This window comes from Xiphophorus couchianus, chromosome 20 (assembly GCF_001444195.1).
Source record: "Xiphophorus couchianus chromosome 20, X_couchianus-1.0, whole genome shotgun sequence".
NCBI classification, from domain to species: Eukaryota; Metazoa; Chordata; class Actinopteri; order Cyprinodontiformes; family Poeciliidae; genus Xiphophorus; species Xiphophorus couchianus.
Window position 1 is genome coordinate 16,493,954 of NC_040247.1, and position 21,607 is coordinate 16,515,560.

At 37.9% G+C, this 21,607-nt stretch overlaps 1 protein-coding gene and 1 non-coding gene across 4 annotated transcripts; both read left to right on the plus strand.

Moving 5' to 3' along the window:
* Positions 1-1,810: 1,810 nt before the first annotated feature.
* Positions 1,811-21,557, plus strand: capzb (capping actin protein of muscle Z-line subunit beta). 3 transcript variants are annotated; one of them, XM_028002997.1, is made up of 10 exons: positions 1,811-2,068; positions 12,850-12,939; positions 13,908-14,029; positions 15,420-15,533; positions 15,616-15,757; positions 16,772-16,888; positions 16,975-17,040; positions 17,527-17,603; positions 17,843-17,944; positions 20,620-21,557. In XM_028002997.1, the coding sequence occupies exons 1-9, from the start codon at positions 2,066-2,068 to the stop codon at positions 17,934-17,936; spliced, it is 825 nt and encodes a 274-aa protein (XP_027858798.1). In that variant the 5' UTR covers positions 1,811-2,065; the 3' UTR covers positions 17,937-17,944; positions 20,620-21,557. The 3 variants fall into 3 exon arrangements, with proteins under 3 accessions (XP_027858798.1, XP_027858800.1, XP_027858801.1); XM_028002999.1 differs by having other exon boundaries at positions 17,843-17,937; positions 20,620-20,712; XM_028003000.1 differs by lacking the exon at positions 17,843-17,944 and having other exon boundaries at positions 1,814-2,068.
* Positions 3,966-4,037, plus strand: trnad-guc (transfer RNA aspartic acid (anticodon GUC)). Its single transcript has one exon. It is a non-coding gene; the product is annotated as a tRNA-Asp (tRNA).
* Positions 21,558-21,607: the final 50 nt, after the last annotated feature.

Below are 21,607 nucleotides of genomic sequence, written 5' to 3' on the forward strand. Positions count from 1 at the left end.
TTTTTTAGACAGTTCTTGGAAAAGAGAAGGAGGAAAATAAAAAGAAAAGACAAGGGAAGAAAGGAGAATAAGTTGAACAAAAAGAAGAGAGGCAAGAAGAAAATAAACAAAAGAAAAGGAAACAAAAGGGGAAAAAAGGAAGGAAAAGATAAGCAATGTTTGTAGTTATACTGATTTATTCTGTGCTTTTTGCTTGATTGCTTCAACAAAGCACACATGGGAGTTAGATAATTGCCTCTAACACACCTTCAACAAAACACAAACCTTGTTTTGGTTTACAAGCAGGTTTTTAGGGGAATGCATAGTTCAGCAGTGTCGTTATGCTGTGATTTTGATAGAAAACACCTGGAATACATTTTAATGGATGGGTTTGCTTTTCACCAAATTCTTTGATGAATGACTTTTTTTTAGAAGCAACCACTAAGGAGGAATAGAAAATCAAAAACTCCCAACTTTTGCACCTGCTTGGAAGACATTTATGCCACTTTCCCAAGTATTGATTTCTTGAAACAGGTCGGAAACAGTGGTGTTTTAAGAGGTCTTATTTTATTTTCACATCAAGTATCTTCGAGATAATCTCGAAGCCACCTGATAATCTGTCTAAAAGAAGATACTCGTTTCGAATAGCAAGATGTTTGTTTCCAATTGTCTCGTTCAGAGATCCAAGACACAGCTTCAGACTTTGCTTTTTGATGTAGATGTTTCACACTAACATGTCAACAATTAAATTCATCTACCCTTTTCTAAATTAAGTTCTCTCAATACTCAATAGGTAAAATATACAGGTTTATATCCTCTATGTTCTTTATATGCTAGGTGTTTGTTTTCTTTAAACTAAGCTAAAATTAATTTTGATCATTTTGAAATCAGTTTTTAACAATTCTGTGACTATTTTTGGGGGGAGGTAACCCACTGATTTCAACTTTTGAGCTACATGTAAATCTCACTTAGAAATTCATCAATGTTAAGTGTATTCCTGCTTTAGACCAGTATATTTTATCTAGATTAGACCAAGCCAAACTGCATTTGCTAAGAGTGGACTAAGCTTTTTAGGTTTCTCAATCATCTGCTACCACTCCCAAAAGGTCAGAAAGGACACTGGTCTGCATAAATTGTAATTTGCAACCAGAACAACTACACCTTTATACAGAGGCAGTATCTCTGTAATTGAGGTGTTTGTACTAGTGATCATGCAGCACCAAAAATAATTTCTCTTAAGTACATATAAATGACTTTGTGCTCAATGATTAGGCTTTGCAAACTAGAAGTTACAATTGCATAGCTGATTTAATTAGAAACAAATGGTAGGAATAGCGAAGAGAGAAGAAAAAAATTTGTATTACAATGGGATTGTGGCGTTTTCATTAGCAGTAGCCATATTAGATTTTAGAGTTGCGCTGGGGAAGGAGCCACAACCTCTGATTTCTCAGTAAACAGAGAACAACCCTGCCCTAGATTATCTATCACGACTTTCATCAGTTATGTTTGTTTCGTTTCCTTACAACATGTACAGACCCGTGACATTGCCGTTTCAGACTGGTCCTGCTTATGGCACCTTAGTACTTCAGAACCCAGACTTTTTAAAAAGTTTCCTGATTCTGTCAGGTGGAACATTTATATTGAAAAGCATCCTGTCACCCTTTCGGTTCAGAATGTAAACATACTCCAGGAACTGTTTTGTCATAATTTTGTGTAACCGTCTTTCTGCCGCCCTCTGCGTCCGCATATTTTGTCGCTCAGCGGCTCTCTTTCCATACTTGGCAATGCCTTTCTTGCTCCTCCGCTATTGGTTGCAAGGGAGCAGAGCTCCGAGTGACCCGGAGGTAGAAGCGAGGCCTGCTGTTTTCTCACCGCAGCCTCCTTCCTGTAGCCCGGTTGAGGAAGTGAATTTCGCTGACAGGGCTGGGTTCAGTGAGGGAGAGGCGAATAAAACATCTTCCACTGAGGGAACTAAAACAAATAACACGAAAAGAATAAAAGCCGAGTGGAGCCAGGTGTATAGCCACAGCGAAGCTAAGGTGTACAGCCGTTGGTGAAACCGTTGCCCGCAGAGACCGTCGCAGACATGGTAAGGGCCGTGCTAACGCTACTGGGAAGCGGGGAAGGGGCGAGAGGCTTCTGGCTGGAGTACCGAAGCTCTCCGGGCAGCTGGACGTGCTGGCTGGTAACCCGAGGGGACCGGAGAGCGTAACCCAACGAGGCATCTTAACTGTGACCGATAAGGAGCAGTTAGCTTTGTGGCTGATCTAGCTTCTGTTTCTTCCTGCTAGTTAGCCACCTGCTAACAGCCAAGCTACATGCCCCGTAGGCACAGAGTTAGCACAGGATGTTTTGGATTTGACACAAGTTTGCTAACGGCAGCGGAGGAGATTCCTAATATAGCTCTCATACAATCCCTCCAGCCTTTAACGCAGACTTAAATAGCCGAGCGTCGGTTTGCCTGCTGCTAAAATAAAACTGCTGGCTCTTCCTTTTCTTAACCATGACTAGCTGGCAGCTCTCTCTCTGCTAGGTTTCCCTGGCTTAAGAGTTTCACCGTAACTTTGTTTGTGTTTCTCTGTAGTTACACCGCTCATTTTAAAACATGTCAGCAGTCAGTCGACTCTTTTTGTATCCTTTCAAGTTGGTACAGTGATGTTCCTCCAATTTTACAAACGATAATATTCAGGGTTAACCAGGAAAGCGTAAAATGACAGCTTAGCTCAGAGCAAAGCGCAATATTATTGTATACAAATATTAGGTCAGAATTTAGACCATGACTTTCAAAAAAGTAGGCTTGTAAATATGATTTTGTGCTGATATGAAGGATAATTCAAACAGACCCTTGATGACAGACATTACCAGCAACTTCTTGTTGTACTACAGCAGCATTGTCTTTTACAATAACAAATCTAACTGTTGGCCTGTTGCAAATAAACAGTATTAGTAATATTAGGTTACATTATTTAAGTTGATACGATTAAAAGGCAACCCTGAACTATGAATTCTAGACTTTCCCTTTGAATATTGTGAGTTAGAGTAAAAAAAAAAAGAAACAAGCGGTCTCTTGGATTTATTGAAAATTTGATCAAAGATTAATCAAAATTCAGTTATAATTATAAGGATAATCAAGAGTTATATTTATCAATGTACCAGATGACATCTTAGCAAATGGGACATCAAGTAAAGACTACAGTTTTTCTTTTTGTAAACATGTAAAAACTGCATCAGTCACTCTACTAGAGATTAGAGTTAGTCAGTTTTCCCTGGACTGTTTCACATGAAGGCAATTAAAAGCTTAAAAGTCAGATTTTTTAATATATATATATTGATTAAATGGACTCACAATTTTTGATCTATACATACAACTCTGTCAGTGACTTTTAGTTTTAGATGATTTTCTCTTTAATACAAATCAAAGAAGGTCATGGACATAAACACATCTATTAATAGCCTGCAGTACATGGTTTTTCTTTATGTATGAAAAGCTTTGGGGGCAATTAACAAATACTTTATAACCCATGATTGTGTATCTGTTAATTTATTGTATTTTATGACCACTAAGTCATAGAAAATAGTCTTAAATTCTACATTTAATTTAATAGTATATTTTTTCAAATTTATTTGATGCTATATGTATATTTCTATTGTCTATTGATTTTTCAAACTGTACAGAAAGAGAAAGTTGGTCCATCTTGTATTTCCCGATTTGAAAGGCTAGTTGTTCTGTCATTTTTACCCATCAATACTCTGTTTTTCTGTCGGGTCTTTCTAAATAAGACAGTAACTAAAAACTCACTCTTTGTCAGAATTCCAGATAATGCTTTTATTTCCAGGCAGTCACATAGGACTTTAAATAGGCCACATTTATCCACAGGACTGCGGTGTGTTTCACATCAGCGATATGTAAAATAAAAAGCTTTCCATATGCGTGTTAACATACTGGCTTTTTTTATTTATACTTTTTTATTTATTATCATTTATTCTCCTCGTTAGTACAGTGGTGAGTATCCCCGCCTGTCATGCGGGAGACTGGGGTTCGATTCCCCGACGGGGAGTGAAGTTTATTTCAGGTCCCCCTTGAAAATGAGATCTAGATCTCAACGGGGTTTACCTGATTAAATAAAGGAATAATAAAAAAAATAAAAAAATTTAATTCTGTTTTCTAACTGGGTTGTTTCCTTTAAAAACCTCAATGAAGGAAGTGTTGATAGCTGTAAAAATCTAATCAGCTGTAATCCAGCTTTTTTTTGTCCTTCATGTTAAACCCACTTACTTTACGTAGAAGAAGCACATCTTTTGTACGTCCATGCAAACTAAACACTTCTGTGTGTAAGAGGAGAACAGCAGCTGGAGTTTCTCCGGTGTCGCCCTCTCTCCTTGGTCTCACCTCATCCATCCTGCTCCGCCCTGACCTCAGGGGGTTGTCTGCTGGTCTGAGCAGTGTTTACACCAGAAAAGCACTGCTGAGGAATGCAGCTGCTGTCTGAAACAGGCTGTCTCATCAGGTGAAAGAGATTTTGGAGAAGATGGGCAGCAGGTGACCTTAGAGAAGAGGCATTGCGTGGGAACCTGTTGAACTCAGGGTTAGGCTTAAGGAGAGTGTTTATATACTCCATGGATTCCTTTCTTGGATTAGATTATAGTGCTGGATTATGTTAGCTCTTAACACTTCAGGTAGACTAAGAGTGACCTGCTTTGTTTACAAGTACAAAAGGTGAAATAAACGTGTGTAGTGGTGATTGTTGATTAATGCAAAGTTTTATAAATGGATCCTGTTTCTCACATGTGACCATTTCTGTTGCTTCAACTTAAAATTGATCAATTTCACCTCCAGACCAGAGGGACAATTTTGCTCAAGCCGAATGTTATTTCAGTATTATCTTTGACACCAGAGGAAAATATTTGTTGCACAGAGTGTAAACCCGTAAGTCGTCTTAAAAAACAAGTTTTGTCTGTCTGCTGTTCCAGTTCGGAGTGCATCCTCCCACACATTCCCCACAGTTTCATGCCCTGGCTGGTCCGCTCGGCCCTCCGATCTCATGACCTGCTGCTCGCTGCGTGTTTGGGGAGAGAAAGCTCCCCTGGGGTTTAGTTTAGTCCTGCATATGCTGTGTGCTTTGTAGCAGCAGTCACTAAGGTCTTCATTCAGCTGTAGCTTATTTGCTTGCCTTTTTACATTTCTCATTTAATAAAGCTGCTGCAGCAGATAAAGGTCGTCAATGTAGATACAGAAGCTGCTGATGTACAGAAGGTTTAGTCTGGCTGCTTTAAGCTGTTCTATGATTTACTCAGATGGTTAGCAAAGCAAATGTAACTGACAAGTTACACATACATACAAAAGTCACCTCTGATTTCTTTGTACTTTATTATCAGGCTGCCACAACTTGCTGGATTTTCCACCTCCAGGTTTTCTCAAGGTCTTCCTTTTAATTCTCTGACCACTTTTTAAAACTCACTTTCAGTCTGGCTTTTTAATTTAAGCTACTTGACTCTGATCTACCAGTTATTCAGACAAATAAGGTTCTAAAATTAAAGGATTTCTTAAAGGCATAACATTCATATAATGTTCATAAAGTTATTTTGACCTAAAGCATAATCTTTAATGCTTTATTTATCTTCAGACACCTAAACTATGTGTACTGACATGGTTGGGTACAAGAGCTAGTTAAGAGTTTTAGCAAGAATTATATTTAAGATTTTTTAAATATGTTTTTAATTCTCACACAAGACTACATAACTGTGTCTCCTCATACAATTAAATTGTTTCATTTATTTATTTTTGTGCATTTCTATGCTGGTCCGTCAGTTTTTAACCTCCAGAAAGCATTTGCGTTATAGTTATCAGCATAAAAGTGCTCCAAAATTACAGTTAATGCACAGAAACTGCAGAAATAATCAGTTTTAAGGAAAAACCTTGAAAGACCTTCAGAAAGTCTGGAGAAGTATTGATCAAACCACTTTAAAGGATTAGAAGTAATCTGACCACTGTCAAAGCAAACATGAAGAAATTAGAAGTGGTTTTAATGTTTTGGTTTCTGTTCATCGGGTCAGTCAACTTTTTTTTTTTTTATTATTATTATTATTGAGTGTTTGCTGCTTAACCTTCAGTTTTTTACTCCGTCTCTAGTTCAGAATCCTTTCCTTCTACATTATCAATATCCACACTGTAATAGAAGCAGTCCTGTTTAAACACTTTTAGATTCACCACCATTGCCATTTGTCTCCCACATCCGTCAAAGGATAACAAGATGATTTACTGTTAAACAAGCACTTTATCGGTGGGATTTTATAACTTCCTGCCTGTCTTATATATTCCAAACAGGTTATTTTATGCTATTAGTTGCCTATCTCGGTGGGACAAATGAGTTAACTTAATAAGTAGAGGAAAGGCGATGAACCTCCGTTTAATATGTGCTTTTACACATGTAGAGCAGTTTGTTGAAAGTGTTAAACATGTTGAAGCCACACCCTGTCGGTGAGCTCTCAGCAGCTTAATTTACGTTTTGGCTCATGATAAACAGTGGGCCAGCAGAGCAGCTAAGGTTTCCACAGTGCACATCACTCTTTCTCACCTAAACTAATGTTCTTTACAAAAACACACACAATAAAAAAAAAATCACTCATAAAAAAGTTATTCAAAAGTTAGATATATATATTATCTTCCCAGATGATTTAATCAGTATCTTATCAGCATTATAAATTGGCAGTCAGCAGTAATAATGCATTCCTGGTCCATTTGAGATGTGAACTAGTGCTTTTGTGCGAACCTGTTGTATTTTTTGTGAACTTCTTTTTGTGGTTGACCCCAGGACATTTTCCTCTTCCTCTGCTTGTTCATGCCTGAGCAGTGCAGGGGTCCCAGCCTTGGGGCCCACTGCCCCGTTTGCTTCACTCCATCAGACTCAGATGATTGCATTGCCTCCTGTGCATCCTGTCAGGTTTTACAGAAGCCTGTTCACCATCCATTCATTTACGTCATGTGAGCGGCAGCAGGGGAATGCCTAAAACCTGCAGGACATGTCCTGAGGACCAGCATAACGAGACATCTGTAATGCTTCATGCAAACTAAAGAGTGCATAATTCAGAAGTTCCTGGGTGATTTCCCATCTTCCTTTTGTGTAAAACGTTGACCTACACATAGAAAATGTGATTAATATAAGAAGAGCTTTAACATAAAACATAAACGCATTCAAATTTGGTTTTACTAGCCTTCCTGCTGTGAGCAGGCATTAAATATTTACCTCAAGTATTATCTTATAATAAAACTCCCTATAATAAAAATGGACGTCTTCCACACTGGAAATTCTTCATGTCTGTGTTGGTGATGCTCGTCTGTGGTTCACTTACTGGAGAAATATTGGACTTTCAGTTACTGACTGACCAGTAAAGCTAAAAATTGATTCTGGTGAAGAACTCATTTTTCCCTCACACATCCCTGCCAAATAGTACAAAAGATTAAACGTCGAATGTCCTATTTCTGCTAGAATTTTGACATAAAAACCGTGGTGTGATTTGTGTTTATTTTGTAACTTGATAACTTTGACACGTTTGCTGCTCCTTTTGTTCTTTACCAAACGCTCACATGGGAAGTCATGAGGCTCCTCAGGCCAAACTTGAGATGTGGAGTCTGTTACCAATCGCCGAGTACAAGAGAGATTTCCTGCAGAGGCGTAAAGATTTTCTGCACAGTCATATTGTGCTTTTAATGTACAGCATGTTGCAAGATTGGTCATTACATGCATTGTTTTTATTTGTGCAGATGACAGATTATAGAGCTTTAAATACAAAGCAATTCAAAGTATACTAAAGGATATTAAAGAGAGAGTGACTCATACATCTGTAGGCTTTTAATTACTGTGTATTGCATCTTTATGAAATTATTTAATCTCCTTGAATAAAGTGTTTACCATAACGATAGTGCTATCTGTAATGCAGAACACATTTATCTGATTAATTTTAACATGTGACATAGTTTCAATCAATGTTGTGCATTTAAACAAAACTTTGTCTTAAACATGAATTATTCTTATTATTTAGAGGGAAAACATAAGTTTTTTGTGCTAAACACAAACATAAAATTATTACATATGTTAAGCAAAAAAATGTAGAATAAACACCCATCAGTATGACACTGATGTTTGAGAGTCACTTAAAAATATCAGTACAGCTCCTGTATCTCCAGAAGAAGGAGAGCTCCTGGACGACACAAGCTAACGCTATCCGGTTAAATTGTCTGAATGAAATATCCCTGTGGTTTGTTTTATTTTCAGCTTTCTTGTGTCCTTGTACTGCCACTGTAACGATCCTAATCATTTGCCACACTGCATTCCTAGCGCTGGCGTGAACTTCCTGGGACGTCCACTCCTGTGAAGATTCAGTGACTGTTTTAATATTTTCCACCGCTATTTTCTGCAGTGAAATATCGGATTGGATCTCCTTGTAAAGGACGATTGTAACCTTCCCAGTTTGATGTTTGTTTGGACTATTTTTTTTGGAACAACAGCTTCTGTGTGGTAACTGCTGCGTTATCGTATCGGCATCATGTTTCACACACACAAATGTTCCTGCTAAGTCTGAGCTCCTGATTTTATTGAAGTTCTCACACACGCTGATGATTGGTTGTTGTGTGGTTTAGGTTGGCAGTAGCTGGCTGCCATTTGGTGTTATTGCCTGTGGAAGTGGACTTCTGCATTTTGGCTTAGTTTATCTAAACAACTTAACAATTTATGTGTTTATGATCTGAGTTTGTACAGAATAAATCCCTAATGCAGAGGGGTGTAAAGTGATGTTGTAGAATGAGGTTCTGCAGTGTTAAATGGCACATTCAGTCACAGTTGTTGTTCAGTATTGACAATCTGACTCTCCACCCAGGGCAGATTGGTCTGGGGGCAACACAAGCAGTCAGTTTTAGTCTTAATGGTGGACACTCTTCTATTCGTGGTTCAGTATTCTTGGGTTTTCCTTTGGAATGTGACTCCAAATTATTTGTGGAAAATTTGCCTGCTTGCAGAAATTTCTTTTTCATACAGCATATCTAAAACATTTGAAAGAAAATGCAGCTTGGGAATTTGAAATGCATACGAGCAATGTGGCACGACACGCTATTTATTGACTGGCATTTAAAAGCAGGCAAACCAGGAGAGCCGTTTATTATTCTTGGCTCTGATTGGCTGTAACCCAAAGAGCAGAAATAAGGAAGAGTGTAGATGTTGACTTCTGCTGTAGTCCTAGTACTGTTTCTGCTGTGCGTATTAATGCATATTAAGGTGTATTTGGTGTGTGAACTATTAAAATAGGTTGTTCTAAGGATTTTTTGAGAGAGTCTCTATTAATGGTGGATTTTAGTTAGCAGACTGTGGTTCCTAACTCTTCAAATACCAGGGAATGTGGGTTGTTTTTTAATTCCAAGTTAAAAATGTAAAATAAATAATACTGGTCTAAACTTGCATGGAATATTGTATGTTGAACAAGTGTGTTTTTAACATGAGGAGCACTTTAGACAGACAAACAAAAAGTAGAAATTCTAATATTTGGATTGGTCAAACCTGGACTAAGTTATTCTAAGCTTATTACTGATCCTAAAGGGTTGCTTTGGTTTATTTTTATGATTTATGACTAAATATCATCTAATATACTGTCAGTACTGCTCAAAATTATTTGGCCACTTTGTTTCTTTGTGTTGTTTTTGTCATACTTTATTGTTTCTGATCCCAGAAGATGTAATAAGCTGCCCAAGCCAACATTTATGTATAAAAATGATCTTGTTTATCTTTGCTTAACCCATTTTGAAAAGCTGGGCTTGATTTCTATTGCCTGACCTACACAGTCAAATTAATACAATCTGTCTGGTAAAGTGATAAGATCTAAAAAAATGTTGTGCTCTCATTTGAAAATATTTAAGAACAAATGAGAAGCAACAATATAAATTTACAGCTGTATGGGGTTACAGTCAGGCTTTTAAGCTCCTGCAAACCACCATCATACCAAAATTACTCCAAGAGTGCACCGATAGCTTTTCTACAAAATAACTGAAAGCATCGCCTGCTCCTGACATTTTTATCATTTACAAAAGCTTAAACAGCAATATGATTAAATCTGGACTAAATTCTGCATTGATTTACAGATCAAGATATTTTTTGGCTTTCACATTCTTTTATTTTTGATCACATGATGCATCATTGGGGCCTGCCCATAGCAATGCATGGAGGCACCTATTATTCTACACCCAATAGAACGTCTCTTTATATCTTTATTTTTCTTCCATCACCGTTAATGCGGCTCGTACCGCTGCGTGCACCCCCACAAAAGTGGTATCAAAACGTGCGGCTCGATGCCGAGAAGGGAGCTATTATTTTTATAAGGAATCGGACTTACGATGGCGACGTAAAAAGCGAAAAACGAGCCAAATTTCCAACTGCCGAAACGCAGAGCCTACCTGACACCAACTGCCGCTTTTTTAGTGAGAAATGAAGAGAATTTTTGACCCCAAAATGATTTTGAGATCGCCCTCACGCCCACAAATATCGCCCAATTGGTATCAAACTCGGTCATGACATCGATACGCATGCCTGCTCCGGTAAAATGTTTTCGAAATTTCTCTAGAGCTTACGGTTTTCTGTCAATGTGCTTCAGAGCGAAATCATGCGCCAGGATAACTGACGCTCTCCCAGATTCACTTCCATGTATTTCTGAAAAATTTCTGTGCTCTGCATACACCATTTTTCTCTCATCACTGCAATTACTGTGAGTGAGCTACAAATATGAATCGCGGTACTATGGGAGACGACAAATAGCCCTCTCATATGCTTCAAACGGTTTTCCAATACGTCTCTCGGTTCCTGAACGGCAAGGAGTTGTTCGGACTGCTTTTTCCATATAAACCAATGGGGTGTCTCACAAAGATAGAATTTTTTCTCCACCTTTCTCTCTCACACACACATGACAGTTAGCAGAGGATTGATAACCATAGCAATGGAACACAGGAGGGGATTGGCTGCTGGTTAGGACTACAAATACGCATCACTGTAGTTCTAATCAATACTCAGTTAAAACAGAGGGCTGAGCTGCCATTTAGAGCTACAGGCTGTTTTGGCCAGTAAATAACGGATTTAACCCAAACACTGTTAGACATTTTAATTAGTGTGATCATTTAATATGAAGCTTATGTATTTTTTCAAAATAAAAGCCTCAATATCCCCCTCATGTTAATGCACCGCCATAGGCGGTGCAATAATACTAGCATGCATTATATTTTTCTCTCAGGTTAGGGAACTGCCTTGCTGTGCAAGGCAGTTCATTAGCATTAGCCTTTTACCTTAAATAAGCTATTAGCTATTTTCTTACTTATTAGCCATGTTTAATATACTGAGTGGAGTAAGTCAATTACAGACAACATTCTAATGCCCTTCTAATGTCAGAACTACAACATGGTGGAACTGTCAGTTATTACAGAGGAGGACTGAGCTGGCCTTTAGAACTACTTGTGTTTTGGGCTTTTTATAACTGATTTTATCCAACCATTGTTACACATGGATTTAGTGTGGCAATTTAAAATTAAGCTCACTGAAAATTCCAAAATAAAAGCCTTGAAAATTTTTACATCAGGTATTTGCTCTTTTGAGCTTTATATAACTGATTTAACCAAATGACTATTAGACATGGGATTAGTTTGGCCCTTTGAAATGAAGCTTAACAAAAATTTCAAAATAAAAGCCTTGAGAAGTTTTACATCATGTAATTAGTCTTTTGAGCATTATATAACTGATTTAATCCATTGAGTGTTATACATGGGATTTATCTGGCCCTTTGAAATGAAGTGTAACAAAAATTTCAAAATAAAAGCCTTGAATATTTTTACATCACATAACTGCTCTTTCGAGCATTATATAACTGATTCAACACAATGACTGTTAGACATGGGATTAGTTTGGCCCTTTGAAATGAAGCTTAACAAAAATTTCAAAATAAAAGCCTTGTCCATTTTTACATCATGTAATTAGTCTTTTTGGCTTTATGTGACTTTTTTATCCAAAGCACTGTTACACAATGGAATACTGTGGGCATTTAATATGAAGCTTACTGCAAATTTCAAAAGTAAAAGCCTCAATATGCCCCTGAGGTTAGTGCACCGCCGCAGGCGGTGCAATAATATTATTCTGCATTATCTTTTTCTCTCAGGTTAGGGAACTGCCTTGCACAGCAAGGCAGTTCATTAGCATTAGCATTTTAGCTTAAATAAGCTATTAGCTATTTATTTGACTTATTAGCCATGTTTAGTATACTGAAGAGAGTAAGTCCATTATAGAGAACATGCTAGTGATGTCCCACATGCTAGTGACAGCTATCATGCTAACATTAGCATTTTTGCTAATTTTAGCTGATACACTCACTTTATCATACTGAATGGTGCAAGTACATGTTAGTAAACATTCTTGTGATTCTCCTCATATGATTGCAGCTTTCTTTAGCATTGATGCTAATTTCTAGCATCAGAACGCTGGGTCCAAACCGACGGGCACACTTTGGCAGGCCCCGGTTAAATTTCTTCAGGAATTTTCTAGTTACTCTACTATTCTCCAATGATAAAACCATAGAGCTGGAAAGGTTTTAGTTACTTTCTGACATAAACAATACTTGTCGTTTTTAACGGCACATTTTAATGCCTTACTTTTTGCACAGTGAAAGCATCTGTAATTAACTAGCTTTAGTTGTTGTGTGTTTCAGAAGTTTTATTATCTGGGATAATGTTAAAAGTAGATTTCTCTGATGTCCAGAAACCCTGTTTGTTTTTGCTTCTTTAAAGAAATGCTGTGTTGACTCTCATCAATCAGTATTGAGTTTTAAGTGTTTGATGTCTCTGTGTTTCAGAACGATCAACAGTTGGACTGTGCTCTGGACCTGATGAGGCGTCTGCCTCCTCAGCAGATCGAGAAGAACCTCAGTGACCTCATTGACCTGGTCAGTACTTTCCTTTGGTTACCGTAAGTCTTTGCAGGAATTACTGTATGCCTTTAAATTCCCTGTATTTTATTTATTCCATGCAAGGATGATCAGTTCTGCTCATTAACATGATTTCTCAATGAATTGTTTTACGTTAGCAGCTATTATAGCAGTTATTTAGATTTTCTTTGTTGATTTTAGCAGAAGTTGCATCATAAATGACCTTAAACACTTTTCCTCCAAGTTTTCCATCCATTTGTTTTCAGCTGGATCCTCCCTCCTCCCCTCTAACCTGTCACCCCATGAACACCTGCTCTTTTCATACCAAGCGACTACTATGTCCGGTTATTAGTGATCATTATCACAGCTGTCAATCATCTCCGCTGCCAACTTCTTCTTGGCTCTGCCACCGCTGAAACTTTATCTTGCCAGCTAAAATCTCTTCTCCTGTTCCTGTTTTGTCCCACATCTCTCATCTTTTCCCCTCTGATCCTGCATTTCTTTACACTCCACACTATATTCCCAGTTCAGACTCGCTTCTGTGCTCTTGGCCAGTCTGGGCTGCCAGGTGCGTTTATGTGGGAGAGTGTCTGTTTGTGGGTATGGGGGCTTTTGCAGGATAACAGGGCTGCCTTTGTGTCTGTGCTCTGATGCAAGAGCGTGAAGGAGGGGGGACTCCATGTCAGTCTGTGAGAACTAATTTGTACCCCTTTATCCTTTAGATATTATATTTCCCCAATTATATTTTATTCTACCTCATCTGGGTGAAGCTGGAATGTGATTAGAGCTTAAAAGTATCAAATAACCCAAAATCCATTTTTTGCTTTTCTGTTTCTCTTCCCTGAGAAAATCCTTTAAAGTTGCCATCAGTACCAGAGTCTCAACTTAAGCATCTCTGCATGCATTTAATCAGAAATCTGAGGAGTCTAGCTGTTTATTTGAACTGAATACAGTTTTGATTAGAGCCGTTGTCTGTTTGGGTGCAGGTGCCCAGTCTGTGCGAGGACCTCCTCTCCTCAGTGGACCAGCCCCTGAAGATCGCCCGCGACAAAGTGGTGGGGAAAGACTACCTGCTCTGTGATTACAATCGAGATGGCGACTCCTACAGGTGCAGTACATTATTTAAATTAATTACCTGAGATGGAAAATTTACCCAAACATTATGTGGTATGGGCGTGACGATACCGCCTGATATGAAACTCCACAATATTTGAAACGTCAGTTTGAATTTGGTCAGGCCCGGTGATGTCAGTTGTGTTCCAGTTTCCTGGGAAGTGGGAACTCGGAGCAGCCAGACTCCATAACAACGTTCTAGTTAAGAAGTCGGAATTTCAACGTGGCGACGCCCATAAACATTGTTTACAAAAACTCGTACAAACATAATTTTAAGCCCTGCTTTCCATAAGTAAACAACACTTTTAAATTGTTCATTCTAGAGTTACAGGCGCTACATGCAACATTGAAAGGTTTGGAAAGGTTTTCCCTTTGTGTGATAACCAGAAGAAATGTCTTCCACATTTTTAGATGACTGCCTGGCAGCATTTTAGATGCTCTGTAGAAACTGTGGTAAAATGCCACAGTGACTTGACACTAGTTTGCAAACAGTAGTTTGTAAAGAGGCGTTATCTTAATAAGAGTGATGCATAGAGCTCCGTTAGTTCCCACTCTACAATTGCAAATATTTTAGTTTTCATATATTTCTTAAATTATATTATATTATATTATGAATGTGTCCTGTATTCTGTCTTTGAATGAAGATAAAGTGGATTTTCTGTTCTACATCATCCAACAGCCTGAGCGAAGCATTAACATGTAGAGTGTGACTTCAGGACTCTTGGAATATTTTAGCAAATAATTATTACATCAATTACAATATTTTATAATATTTGTTCAGAGCTTTTTTATTTTCTAAAACCCAAGCATGGCGATCACAAGCATGAGTACAACCAAGTATTTAAGTGCATGTGATTTTTGTTTTTTGATAGCCAGAATAGGATGCACCCTATTTTCTTATGACTTATAAAATTAATACACAATAAATCCACTCCAAACCAAAAATAATCTCTAGCTAACTCTGTCTCTGTGCCTCCTTCAAATTGAACAGAAAAATGGCAGAAAGTAGTTCCCCCGTCATGACTTGTTTAATGATTAGCATTGTTAGCAACCAAGCTTAAAGGGGAACAGAGATTTGGTGCAGCAGAGTGAACTGCTAGGCAGTAGTTCCTTTTCCTGTTGCAGCAGAGCAAAGCACAGCAGCAGCAGCTACATTAGCATGGCTAAAAATAGCCTGGATTCCTCTTTGCATAGCATATTTTTGTTCTTGGTGCTCCTGCAGCAGCAATCGACTGACTGGAGATGTTTTATTTTCCCCTACAGATCTATAAATTCATCTGCAGGCCTTTTTACGCGGTCATAGTCTCACCTTTAATTTGGTATTAAGAGGTTTGAAGTCTGTTTTGAGACTTAACACTGAATTAGTGTAATTTCTCAATCATCAGATCCCCATGGAGTAATAAGTACGAACCTCCCATTGAAGATGGTGCAATGCCTTCAGCTCGGTTGAGGAAACTTGAAGTGGAAGCAAACAACGCCTTCGATCAGTACAGGGACCTGTGAGTGTGGAACTGGAGGTTTGTACTTACAGATCAGTGCTGCCCTCTTGTGACCGTGGCATTATCTACCTGTAATGTTCAGGTACTTTGAAGGTGGCGTGTCCTCTGTGTATCTCTGGGACTTGGATCATGGCTTCGCAGGAGTTATTCTCATCAAAAAGGCCGGCGATGGATCCAAAAAGATTAAAGGATGCTGGGACTCCATTCATGTGGTGGAGGTGCAGGTGAGATAACGCTGACATTTTCAAACTTTGTTTATATATGCAGTTAACTTGGCTTCATTTTTTCCCCATAAAATGAGGTTTTGGAAGTATATTTTTACCAAAATCCAGGTATCTGCTAAAATTATTTGAACTCTTTTTCACGATCAGCTTAAAAGCATTTAAATATATGTTGAACCTTTTAAAGAAACAACTAATTGGACGTTTTGGGCTGATTTCTAACCTTGTTTTCTGGCTCTACAGACTGAAATCAAGTTTTGCCATTGCGTTATTTATATTCTCATGCCTGATTTAAATAGTAATGGCTAAGATGCTCAAGCATCTGACAGAAAACACAGAAAAGGAAACAACTGATATCATTATTGCTATTAGGTTTGGGTGTTTTGACTGAAAAATGTATCACGATGTCAGCGTTTCATATTAGTCTATTTATAATTATAGATTTTTTTTTGTTATAAATATCTAATTACTGCCAAGCTGGTGGCATGACCTCCAGTTTTATTCACAGTTTTCACTTCACACCATTGTTTTTTTTCTTTTTTTTTTTTTTTTTACTTTAAGCAGTTAAGAAGCACAGTGGAAAAACTTTAAACTGCTGCTGTGCCAGTTATTCAACAGGCTGTTGCTAGGTAACCAAAGAATTAGTGAGTTGCTAGGTAACCAAAGAGTGATTGAGTCAGTTGATTCCACCAACTTTGCTTAGGTGGCTCTTTAGAGGTTGAGCGGCTAAAATCTTTCCTCTGTCTACATTTCCCAGAATACAGTGCGGTGCTAGCTCGTATTTCAGTGAATATTTTATATATTGAAAATTCTATCAAATGTATTTATTAATATTGATCACGTTTACCACTATCTGGATTCTTATTGATTTATTGTCCAGTCCTGATTGATATGATTATCTGGTTTCCTATTGAACTTTTCCAAGGATTTATTTTTACGTCCACCAGCTGCAGTGAATGTTTGGAAAGTTGGTTGTCGCCATGTTTCCTAACGAGCTGCTGTCCATCCTGTGAGCAGGAGAAGTCTAGCGGTCGCACTGCTCACTACAAACTCACCTCCACCGTCATGCTGTGGCTCCAGACAACCAAGACCGGCTCTGGCACCATGAATCTGGGAGGCAGCCTTACAAGACAGGTACATTGCTGCTCAGTGGAGGAGCACTGCTGACTGTTTACCCATCCAGACCAGGAATAAAAACACTTTTTAAATCTTTTTCACAGATGGAGAAAGACGAGACGGTCGGAGAGTCCTCACCTCATATCGCTAACATCGGCCGCCTTGTTGAAGTCAGTGCAACCCATTTATTTTTCTTTTAAACCCTTTACTTAGAAATATAATTTGTGTTTGTCAGATTTTCTAAATTTGCTCGAGAGAGATGCAAAAATGTTTGTCAATATGAAACTAAAGTTCAAAGACAATAATAAGAGGACAGAGACTTTATGAAATAAAAAAACACTCCATGTGTTTGATCTAGTTGTGAACATGATGGAGCTGTACAGTAAAATAACAAGGATTTGATCTAAACACTGAGATTGTTCAGGGTAAATAAAGATTTATTATATTACCAACATGGCGTAAAATACAGTTTTACAAGCGATGCACACAAAAATAGGCCATCATTTTAAAAACTGAAAATACCTTTTGCAGAAAATCTTTGCCACTTGGAGACTTCTTACGTTATGCTACACATTTGTCACACCTTCACCTGAAAATGTTGTCCAGTTAAAACAAATAAAGCATTTTTAAAAATGGTAATAATTATGTTGTTTCAGGACATGGAGAACAAGATTCGCTCCACACTGAATGAAATCTACTTTGGGAAGACCAAGGATATCGTTAACGGCCTAAGGTACGACAACACCTTAGATTGGTCCTCACAGCGTTTATTTATACGATTTTCCAGATCCTTCACTCAGCAGCTTATTGAATCTCCCCCACAGTGAGTTAACCTCTGAGCTGCTGAACTCCAGCCTCTCTCTCTCTGTGTTCATTTATCATATTCTGTCTCTTCCACCAGACCTGGTTCTGTTTTCATGTCTCTCATGTGTCACCTCTCTGTCCTCCTTCTGCCTCCCCTCTGTGCTCCAGATCTATTGAGTCTTTGCCCGATAATCAAAAGTACCGGCAGCTCCAGAGGGAGCTGTCGCAGGTCCTCACTCAGCGTCAGATCTTCATTGACTAGGGTCAGAGGTACACCTGGCATGGACGAGTGTTTCTGTGTGAAAATAACCTGAAGCTGAAGTCACAGCGGTCCAAACAACCAGTTAGAAAACTGACACACCTTTCCCCCAGGATGTTACAAGAATAAACATCAGAGAAAAAAAACAGACTTACATTTGCTTGAGTAATTTTTTAAAAATATTTACTTTTAGGAGTATTTTTTACTACACTGTACTATTTACTTTTACTTGAGTAATTTTATTATGAAGTATCGCTAAATACCACTGAATGAAAAACGAACATGTTTTAACAAAAACTTCACCGGACAAACACACACCTGCAGGTTTTGTTAAAGTTTCATAAGTTTTATATCGAAAGAAACTGTTTTTTTTTGTGTTGTTTTTTTTAAGTAATTACAATTACAAAAAACTTTGTTTTTCTTTTAAATTAACGTACTTACGTTTAACCATTTTTCCGATGTCCTGCAGCCCTGACTTGCCAGAGGATTCTTGACTCTGTCCTACAGGGAGTGTATGAACAAATTTGACCCTGAATGTAAAGTTTTGATCTCGTGTGAAGAAAATTCACAACAAATTCAATATTTTGAATCCAGTTTTGAGATTAAAAAACATAAACGTCCACTTAAAACACTTTGGAAAATTAATTTCCACTTGGAAAAATAGTGTCTTCAGTCAGAAGCTCTTCGGATTCGCTGTAATACAGACTGCTACAGTAGGTTTTTCCTGCCAACATCCATCACAGTCTATAATAACTCTGAAGAATCTGAATTAATGAGATCCAACAATATCTAATTTCCCTTTCTGATCAATAAAGTATTTTTGAATAGAATTTAAATTAACTTTATATTTTGGTCCATCTGATGAGTCATTTTTAAATATTAATTTGAAAAATTACTCAGTAACTAAGTCAATTAATTTTACACTTAGATGGTTACTTTTTACTTTTACGTTGGTAAAAATATGTTGAAGTAGTTCTACTCTTACTTGAGTAATATTTTGAGGACCTCTGCAAAGAACCGTCTACAAAATCAGACTTCATATTCATCTGTGGAAGAGAATCTATTTAATTAAGCATCTATTTTTTACTCTCTGGCTTTAGGACAGACTTGCATGTCCAGCATTCAGAGTTAGAAACATTTGTGAGGCATGTTGTGAAGGTTTGTTTACCTTTGTGTTAACACACTAACCAGGCTGATGTTTTTAATTAACTATCCTCTGTGGTTCATCAGCTTGTTGTTCTGATGAAGTTGTTTTTTTAGTCACAGTGAACAAACCCAACCTTTATGACCCGAAGTTTGAGACGCTGAAATTAAAGAATCGCAACAAGGAACTTTAAAATTTACAAATAATGAACTCTAACTCCAACATTTTTAAGTTTTCACAGTATTGTTTGTTTGCAGTGTGAACTGTTGGGGTCACATGTTTACATACACTCATGGATAACATCTGCATCTCTGTCAGCTATAGTTGATGTATTTTAGTGCTTCTTTTTACAGATATCGACAACATGTTTAAAAACAAGAATTTGATGCACAGGTTTGAATTTAATATGGAGCTGCAAAACATATTAAATCAAAATTAACTGTATAAACATTTTGCAATATCACAATCTCAAAGGACTGTTTAGGCGGCAAATTATGTTTCACATTCTGCAGGCCTCCTGGATTGACTTTGATGTATATTTGTAGTTGTTGTGATGTTAAATTTCCTAAAAAGTGACAACGTTATCATAAAATATATTTTAAAAAGAAGGTATTTTCCTGTAATTGATGTAGTTCCCAGCAAAAGTATTAGGTTTAGCTGTTTTCTGATGTCTTGCCAGAGGATTCTTGACTCTGTCCTGCGGGGAGTGTATGAATACATTTGACCCTGAATGTAAAGTTTTGATCTCATGTGAAGAAAATTCACAACAGATTCAATATTTTGAATCCAAAAGAGACGGACCGATCTGATATTAAGATCCATCAGTCCTAACATCTAAAATAAATCTAGATCAGGTGTGAAGAGTAAGTGCAGATCTATTGAGTCTAATTCTGTGCTCTGAGCGACATCGTGCTTTATTATTTATTTTACAATATATTTATAGATTCTGTTTACAGTTTATTTTTATATGTTTGATCCAGGTATCCACCCTTTGCTGTTGTTATATTGGCTGTTTTCTCCTAATTGCACAAACTGAACAAATTAAAACAGTTTTTACATGTTTGAGCTTGTGAAGCTATTGGTGTATTTCAGTGCTCTGTACTGATGCAGAGTTGTCAAATAAATTAGTAATTCAGTACATTTGTGTGTGTTTAAGAAAAGAAAAGTAAATTTATCACAGTTTTTCTGTATCGGATCGACATCGACCAATACCAAACACCATTTATGTGAATTGGTATCAGAAGTGAAAAAAGTGGATCGGTGCTTCCCTAGTTTGAAATTCGGTGAACTTGGGTTGTCATTCTTCTAAAGTTTGTAGAAGTGGTTAAAATAAATAAAATTAAAGCAAAATCTTTGATATTCCTGCCTGTCAGAGATACTCTGCACGTCCCAATCCTCCCTCTGGATGAGTGATTAATCATAATTAACCGATTTTCTCCTCTGATCTGTCGGGATGAGCGTGTCCCTCTCAGCTTCAGTCTCATATTTAGTTGTGATGTTTGAGTGCTGACTTTCTCTCTCCCTCTCTCTCTCTCTGCACAGGAGCGTTCAGAGTCAGGCTGACAAGCAACAGAAGGAGGCTCTGAAGGCCGACTTAGTGAAGGCCCTCAAAAACAAACATAACGGCTAGAGAAGCTACCGTCGGTTCTCCTCTTCTCCCTCTCCCTCGCTCCACCTAATTTCTGCCGTCTTTTCTTTCTGTCTCTCCCTCCGTACCTGTTTCAGTGCTGCACTCTTTTTATTTGTTGAAAACAAAAAGGAAAAAATGCTTTGCTTTGTATGTTTTGTTTTTTTTCTCCATCTTACGTTTCATCTGCCATTAAGCCATTCAGTCTCGCTCCGTTTCTCTCCGTCTCCCATGTTGTTGATAGTATTACCACGGTTAATGATAATCCTACAGCGTGAGGATTCTTGTAGTAATTATCCCTGGTTTAAAGAAAAGAAAACAGGAGCGACTCTGGACTCGGACACAGACTGAGCTGTAGTTGCTGTAGGCTTGGCGGTGGTTTCGTTTTACTCATCGGATTTATCTCCTGCTCCTATTTTGTCTACGACTCTCCCCGATATATTTGTATAGAATATAACTGTCCACATATATCTATCGGCCTTCCAAGGGATGTAAACATGAGGGCGTCCTTTCGTTCTGCACAACCAGGTTTTGACTTTGTTTTCCTTTCTGCATGCATGTGAGCCTGTGTGGGAGCATGGGGATGGACTGTTATAATCACCCTGGACACAACACCCCACTCCAAACATGCACACAGAGAAACATCACAGTTACTTCCCCCTCTATTCTTCTTCTCTCTCTTCATCTTCTGATTTTTGTTGGGGGTCACAGTTTGTCTTTGTGTCTCAGAGGAAACATTTGTTTCCATTTTGGAGGGGAATCTTTTGTTCTTTTTTTTTTGTTTTGTCTTTTGTAAAGCTTATGATTCATATTGTATTAGAGCCTCCAGCAACAATAAAAACTGTAAAAGCTACACTTTGCTCCTGTATTCATTTGGTGTCACACCTACAGCAGGAAGTGGAT